Source organism: Plasmodium vivax, chromosome 12 (assembly GCF_000002415.2).
Source record: "Plasmodium vivax chromosome 12, whole genome shotgun sequence".
Classification (NCBI taxonomy): domain Eukaryota; phylum Apicomplexa; class Aconoidasida; order Haemosporida; family Plasmodiidae; genus Plasmodium; species Plasmodium vivax.
In genome coordinates, this window is record NC_009917.1 from 1,000,109 (window position 1) to 1,008,618 (window position 8,510).

The 8,510-nt window shown below is 43.4% G+C and overlaps 1 protein-coding gene across 1 annotated transcript, besides 8 other annotated features; it reads left to right on the top strand.

Annotated features, from left to right (window-relative positions):
- Nucleotides 1-536: 536 nt before the first annotated feature.
- Nucleotides 537-7,379, top strand: PVX_082350 (hypothetical protein, conserved; the record flags this gene model as incomplete). The annotated part of the gene is made up of 1 exon (XM_001614021.1): nt 537-7,379. The coding sequence occupies one exon, from the start codon at nt 537-539 to the stop codon at nt 7,377-7,379; it is 6,843 nt and encodes a 2,280-aa protein (XP_001614071.1).
- Nucleotides 1,034-1,054: a microsatellite.
- Nucleotides 1,751-1,770: a microsatellite.
- Nucleotides 2,019-2,051: a microsatellite.
- Nucleotides 2,561-2,617: a microsatellite.
- Nucleotides 2,917-3,039: a microsatellite.
- Nucleotides 3,628-3,713: a microsatellite.
- Nucleotides 3,716-3,746: a microsatellite.
- Nucleotides 3,988-4,021: a microsatellite.
- Nucleotides 7,380-8,510: the final 1,131 nt, after the last annotated feature.

Genomic DNA, 8,510 nt, shown 5'->3' on the forward strand with positions numbered 1-8,510 from the left:
CCCTCGGGGATATAGAATTTCCGAATAATGAACGCTGCATAGTTTGGAAGCTGCCTCCAGTTATTCCGTGCAGTGCCCTTTGTGTCTCCAGTAACGTTTCCCCGCGTTGTGCCTCCCCGGGGAGTTCAGCAAGCTGCGAGGAGGAGCGGCGAAGAGGAGCGGCGAAGTGGAGCGGCGAAGTGGAGCAGCGAAGTGGAGCAGCGAAGTGGCGAAGCGAAGCGGCCGAGCGAACCTTCGAAACGACGCAACCGCGCTCAAAGCAAACAACAAAGCAGGTGAAGCAGGCAAAGCAGGTAAAGCAGCAACCAGGCAGTTAGCCACCCACCCACTGAGCGACATCGGCAAGCACAGATTTAAAAGAGAGCGAGCAAAAATGCTTAACCGCTGGGAATGCATAACGGTCAACCTGCGCTCGTGTGCATAGGGCATGAGCGTTTACGTAGGCATGTGAGCGAAGGCGTTTATGCAAATGTACATGAATAGCCAGTCGTTTGTTAACCCCCTTCCCCGTTCGGCACTAATCAAATGGCGGAATCATGCTCGTAATTACAGAAAACACATTCGAAAAACCCAACAACCCAAAGTATCCAAGAGGGAGCAAAGTGGCAATCAAAAGAAACAACTCCCAAGTGAAAGTCATATCAAACAGAATCACCCCATATTGTGGAGACATAACAAAAAGTAAAAGGGAGTTAATAAAAACACGTAAGTTCTTAAAGGAAAGTGATAAGATAAAGTACCACTATCTATATGCAAGAAAACATTTATGCAATGGAGAACATGAAAGGAAAATAAAACTTTTTTCCGTTGAAAAAACAAAAAATTTAAACCATTTGGAAAAGTTCTCCAAAATTAGAAAGAAAAAAAATCAAGTCATAGCAAGGAGAGTGAACTATAATGTTATCCTAAACAATTCGTATGTAAAAAATGTTGCATATGAAACAAATTCCTTTTTAGTACATTTAAAAGGGAGGAAAAGGAAAAGCCACATTAGGAGAAGCGCTCGAAAGGACTGCTTAACAGTCCGGGAAGTTGCTTTGGACAAGGCTAAAGATATAGGTGGGAGACAGGCCCCAAGTCTGCATCCACTAAGGGACTCGTTTCACTTTAAGGTAAAAACAAATCACCACCATGTAGCTAGCCAAAATGTCGCAAAAAGTAAACAATTTGATGATGTAGAAGTAAATGGTGCAGATGTGGATGGCATAATTGCGAATAATTCCGCGTTAGACGTGCTGACCGTGGTGGTGAACAGGGAGAGGCAACATCCCAGTTCGCATCTAAGTAGGCATCTAGCCAGAAAGGCACTTCTCAGCGCACGTAGCATGCGAAAAAATGCCGTAAATGCAGCAAATGCAACCAATGCGACAGATGCAACAAATGCGACAAATGCAACACATGCAACGAGTAGTTTAATAGACTCCATTATTAACTTATCAAACGAGCTGAATAAGACAAGTGAGAAAAAAGAGGAGTCCGAACATGAGTACGACAGAAGTGTGCTGCGTTATGTGCGCAGAATTTTGAGCGACCACAATTTCCATTATGACATCGTTAGTAGTGCACATAAGAACGAAATAAATGAGTTAAAGAGGAAAATAAAAAAATACAATGATATACGCAACTTTTATTTTAGAAAACTGTTTAAGCATATAGAGCGGAGAAACGAGAGCAGTCGTAAGCGCGGGAATGGTTTGCATACTGCACACTGCTACAGTAGCGATTACGACGTTCATTACGATGCTAGAGGCAGATCGAATAGTTGTAAGAGGGGAAGTAATGAGCACATACGTGATGAGAAAAAGGAGAGAAAAATAAGACTAAAATTAAAAGCCCCTTCCCCTTCGCTTTACACACACCAACGTTGCCACTCGGATAACTACTTTTCAGAAAAGCTAAAAAAAAAGAAGAAGAGGAAGAAGAGGAAAAGTCACGTCTATCAGCCTGTCAACCCTGTTGAGCAAGCAAATTTGAGCAAACACGGGGGAAGTAACTCTTTGGTGAGAAGGATAGACAAAAGGATAACAAGTAAGCACCTTACCAATTTGAAGCCCCCTTTGGACCACCAAAACGCGGGCGCCAGGGGGGACCACGCCAAAGTGGGGAATGCATCTGGGAAAGGAGGAGGAGGAGTAGTAGTAGGGAAGAAGACCCATGTGGGGGAGAGAGCAGCCAGCGGCAATCACGGCATCGCCGGTGCTGCTACTGTCACCACCGTATGCAACAAAATCAAGCACGGGAATAATGAGAAAGAGAACACATTGTTGTGTGTAACCAGTGGGACGAGCGAGCCAAATGACCATAAAGGTAATTTTCATTTGGACAGGAACCCACTACACTGCGTCAAAAAATGCACATCTACTTTTACAGACCAGAAGAAGCACATCCCCGAAAGGGAGAACCATCTGGACCATAAGTTGGAGAAGGACTGCCCGTCAGTAGAAAACCCCCACTCAGGTAAATCTCCCAAGACAGAGAAGAGGCTTCCCCAAATAAATTTAAAAAAGGAGAAGTGGACCGCGTGCATTGTGCACAAAAAGGTGCTTCTGTGCAGTGGGGGAGAGAAGCTGCACGGAGGAACGAATAATTTAGGCAGCTTCACGTTTTCTGAAAATGCGGGTAGTAGCGTTGTCGGTGGCCGTAGCGGTGGAGGTAGCTTCAGTGGTAGCTTTGGCGGCGGCGCCTCCGCGAACGCGCACAGCGAGTGCACATGTAGGCCGGACAATGTTAAGAGAAACGATTCGCTGGCCAACTCCACCGACGATAATGCGAGTAGCAACGTATATTTTAGTGCGGACAACCAGAGTAGTCACACCATGAGCAGCCTCCGCTGCAACAGTGTACAGTGCGTGAGCAGCGGGTGCCTCAGTCTTTTCAAAGGCAGCTACAAGGAGCAGAGTATCATTTCTACCTTCAGCAGTTCAACCAGTAGGCATCGTGCGGGTGGGTGTGGCGTTGCACCCCCGGGCAAGGAGAGCAACGGTGATCATTGCGCAAATCTCGTTATCCCTTTTCAGCGAAGCGTCAAGACCAAAGCTGTAGACGCTACTGTAGACGCTGCTGTTGACGCTGCTGTTGACGCTGCTGCTGTTGATGCTGTGAGGGGCAGTACGGGAGATAAGCAAAGAGCAGGGATAGACCCCCCCGAATTGGCTGCAAACAACTTGGAGGACCAGAAAAGCCTGAGGTCGAGCGTAAACTCGCTGACCAGCGCGGAGTTGGTAAAAACGCCCGTGGTGTCAAACATTCAAAGCGGCCATTTTGAGGGGATTCCCAAGATAGGCGAAAAGGGAGGCAGCTCCTTTTGCATCTTCAAGACGAAACGGAGAAGGGAAAGGCTCTCAAGCAAGACCCCCCTAATTGTTGACGTTCCGAATTTGCTCAACACGGCTAATGACATTGATTTGGTAGAAAAGGGTACAAATAAGGTGAATAACTTTACGTACAATAATAAGGAGAGAAAAATGAATAACAATGATGATCATAATTTTCTGGTTGAAGAATGCTTGAAGAAGTGTTTGAAGGAAAATGCATCCAAATTTAGAACGAATGAAGATTATGAAAGGTACTGCAATGAAGACAAGATATTAAATCCGGAGTACATTCCGCAAGAGTCGAAGAGACTTGGTGAGAGATTTTTGCAGAGTCACCAGGAGAAGTTTGCATCTTACCGCAACTCCAGTTTTCACTATCAACCCTATATGAGCAATGCAGAATGTGGAAACAGCTGTTTTAAGGACCCCCCTGGGTACAACCTGTACAACGATCCGAACTCTCATTTTATGAATAATATGAAAATTAACGTATTCAACAATACGGCTTCGCAGAATACGTCTAATAGCACCTTTAACAACGTGGGGATTTACAGCAACAGCCATATCAATTCTATCAACAAGGAGTTTTACATGAAGAAGGGAAACGACTACAGCAATGACGTTTTCATAAAGTACTATGAGCAGTATGCTAATAAAGACAATGACAAGAACGAGGCAAAGAAGTTTAATTACACCGATTGCTACGATTTTAAGAATACCCTTCTGAATGGACTAAGCAGGGAGGACAGCTTCGGCTCCGATGATGATCTGAAAAATGAAGACAGTGAAATGAACTTCCTGAAGGATTCGTTAAACTCTTTTGATAACTTAGAATCTACGGAGAAAAAGTACGAAGAGATATTACGAGACTTCAATGGGAAGATACCTCTCCTGCATAAGGTGTTGAAGCCCCTGCCAGTGAAAAACCGATCGAACAACTTTGACATTTGTCTCTACCTACTGCAGAAGCATGGGGGGGACCTAAACAATGAAGAGAATATCTGCATCTTGAGGGACAAAGAAATCGTGCAGCACAGTGCCATTTACGATCCTAAAAAAGGGTGCATAAAAAGTAACATAACAAATGTGACAAATATAAAATTGTATCAACCCAAATGGCATAACAAGAAGAAGATAGTGGAAAGGTTGAAGGAACAGAGTTGTTTTAACCCCTTCACGATATTCGGATCTGCTCCCAGCCTGCTCGATTTTGATGAAGTCTTTGACAAAGATGTGTATAACAAATTCGTCTCAAGGAACAGCCGCAAATCTCACTCTCTGCTGCGGATACTTGCAAAGCAGAAGGTTATTAACAACCTTAATGATAAAATAACCGATAAGGAGTGGCCACAAGTGCACTCATATTTAAAGAAGAGGTGGAGCAAAGAGACAAACATTGAACTGAACTGGGCGTGCGACCCTTTACTGTATGAAGAGCTGGAGTGGTATTTAAGCACAAATAATGAATACCTAAACATGACCGATAAAGTTGCCGATATTGAGGTTTGCTACTGCCCCACGTTGGACCCTAGTTCTTATTATGCTTGGAACGACTCTAGGGTTATATACACAAACTTGTGCTACAACAAATCGAAGGAAGATGGGGAGCCGGGCAGCCAGTCGGTCAAGTACGGGGGGAACAAGAACGCGGAGCTGAAGAATAAGGATAAGCAGGTCTCCTTCAGAAAGAGGGCAAGCGGGTGCGAGCACCTCATGTTTCAGCAGAACCTGATGAAGCAGAAGAAGCTATCCAAGAGGAAGAAGAGACTCTTAAGGAAGAAAAAAAAAATGCTCAAGGAGAAGAACCAAATGTTGAGGGAGCAGGGCAGGCGCTTTGCCGAGAACAACGGGGAGGGAGCGGCAGATGGGGGAGCGGCAGATGGGGGAGCGGCAGATGGGGGAGCGGCAGATGGGGGAGCGGCAGATGGGGGAGCGGCAGATGGGGGAGCGGCAAATATGGAAGCGGTAGACGTGGAAGGGGTAGACGGGGCAGACGCGGCAGACGGGGCGGCTGGCTTGTACATGGAAGCCAAAGAGGGGTCCGAAAATGACTTCAAACATGCGTTTTCCTCCCAGCACAACCGCCCGAATTTTTCAAATGACCCGTGCATGAGCATGCGGATGAGAATGAACATGGACATGCGTATGAGCGCGTTGAAGAGCAAGAAGCACAACCACGATAGCGCGTATTACCCGAACATTTTCTCCACCAAGAAGAAGAAGAGTGTCTACCGTAGCAAAAACTACGACGAAGATGTCATACCGATTATGACCGTCAATACGTCCCTGTACAGGCACAATTTGGACAACAAGTACAACTGCAGCAACACGGCATTTGATTACATAAAGAATAAGGACAACACCATTAAGTTTTTTGCCTCCCCCAAGAAAACGAGGAAAAACAATTCAGTTAAAAAATCTGTTAACAATTCGGACAGTTTCTATTACTTGAATTCCTCCATGATTAATTCGGACAACATTTACAACAACAATTTGGACAGCTTCGATTCGAAGGATTCCGCGGATGGCAATGACTCGGCATCTGTTTTTCACAAGGATACGTTCGACGCTTCAGATGATAAGATGAGAAGCAAAAACCAAGTGGAGTTAAGAAGCAATCCCATGGGGGGCATCATGCACATGGACAGATTTGACAATGCCTCGGAGAGCGTGTGCGAAAATTTGCGAATGAACGAGCATACCAGCTACATCAGCAATAGTAATGTATACGAATTTAGGGGCGCCAAAAATGCGTATGACTTTAGAAAGAATGACCACGATGGGCTGGGGAATAGCCGCGGCATGGGCTACATGACAAGGGATAACGATAATGAGAATGACAATGAGAATGATAAGGAGAACTTCCCCAGCAAAGGTGGAAGCTTCTGCTACAGGGGGGGAGGAGGACCCACTAATGACTACATGCAACCCTTCCGTCACATGAGCATGGCGGACAAGTATGGAAACGCGAACAGCAATGTGAATATGAACATATTTAGCAATATACGAATGTACGAGCAGAATTTCAACAAGCACGGGGATCATGGTGACGGCAGGAACAGCCTCAGCAGAGATTACAACATGGACAACCATGGCGGCAGCTGCATGGGAAAGGGCCCCTTCACCAAGAGCAGCTTCGTGGATAGGAGCTACTACGACATGGAGCAAACGAGCTTTTCCTCGAACAACTTCGGCCACTTTTCCACCAGGGAGATGGCCCCCAATGAGCTGCAGTACGGCAGCATTTTCCGCACCGATTTGTCCAAGCCCAGCTTTGCGGAGCAGAGTCAAAGTCGAAACCAAAATCAAAGTCAAGGTCAAAGTCGAAGTCAATGCCAAAATCAAGGTCAAAATCGAAGCCAAAACCGAAACGAAGCGAAATTCCCCGTGAAGGAGCTAAGCGAAAGGTACCCCAGCAAATGCAAGGGCACAAACGCGGAGTACAGTGACAGCCATGGAGACAAGGCCAGCGGAAACCGCCACAACAACCGCAATGACGATGCGGGCACTGGGGACAACTGCAACTACTTCGAGTGCAAGTATGAAAACAGCTCAAACAAACACGCTAACGGTAAAAACAGCCAAATGATAGCCAACTATTTTCTCAGCAAGAATGCTGAAAATTACGACCCGACGGAAAAAAAAAATAAAATGAATGAGCACTACGGCGCTGGCGAATCTCAGAAAAGTACGAACAACGCTATGGCAGACATGAACATCCTAAAGATTACGCAACAAAATATTGACAAAAAAAATATTCTAGAAAAAAAAATTAAAAGCAGTATGTCATTTTATACAAACAATAAAGACACAGATAATTCGACAGTAAATTTTAATTCGAAAAGGCTAAGCAATAGCAACATTATTGTCAACGAAAATAGAAAAATTAGAAGGTACACCAATAAGATGTGTCAAGATGATAACACATCTTTTGAGCATTCAGAAAATGGCAAAGGACAGGGTAATAAGAAAGGAAGTGTAGAATCCCCTTCAAGCAGAACCAGCGAAACTTCCATGTCTAGTGCTTTCAAAATGGCTACCTCTGTTTTTAAAAAGTTATTCTAGGGAAAAAAGATTAAATGGGCATCATCAGCCCACCCAAGTAACTGAAGAAGCGCGCTTTAAGTAAAACCCTTTTTTAAAAAACAAAATTGGCAGTAAGGCAACCCTGGTTAGCAACTTACTCATATGCAGCCTTTCTTAAATAATTAAACCTATCAACATTTTACGGGAATGCGCAGATGTGGTAAAAATGTTGTAGCTATGGAATGGATGGGCCTTCCTCTTCATTCGTGATTATTCTGTTTTTTTTTTTTTTTTTTTTTCTCGTCACTATTTACCCTTTTCCCTCTTGCTTGGCCTTCTTTTTTAATTAAGTTCTTTGTTTAACATCTCAGTCCATAGGTATTTTAAATCGTTAGTCGTGTATTCTACCCTTATGTGAGCACATGCCAAACGGTATATATTATTTATGCTCAAGTGCCCATGCACACAAGTATATGCACATTTATGTACACATTTATGTACACATTTATGTACACATTTATATATACATTTATATATGTATGCATTTTTTTTTCTGTATTATGAATTACCTAATAAACATTTCAATTGGCCTTCTTCACCCCTAAAACAGTGTACGATATATCTTTACTTATTAACAACTGAATTAAATACCCTTTATAAAAAAATAGATCTACTGCAAAGTTTTCAAGTTGAAGTTTCGAAAAGTAGCCGAAAGGCAACGCGTGAAGTAGCGTTATGCTACATTATCGTGCACATCTGTACATATAAGGCACTACTGTATGCGTTTAGGCGTACTAAACAACATCGTAAAGAGGGTCAACATAAGCTGTTGCATGTTAAGTAATTATTAAAACGTACAAGCTTTTTAAAAAGTTATTTGACATGTGCGTGTCCCTAGAGGAAGAGATAAATGTTGCTCACCTTCTGCTTCATTCTATATATACACTATATGTGCTTAGCTTTTCTTTACCTTTGCCATTTATCTTCCTTTTTTTTGCATTTAACCGCATGTCATTTTATGATAGAAGCAAAGGCAATATCATTACTATTCTAGAAAGTTTCATGAAACCGTGGAACTTTTATACGTTTAAAACGTGTACTTTTATTTTCTACAAGAAACAAGAAAAAAATTATAAAATGTTAAGTTTGAAAAAAATAGATTATGTCTTT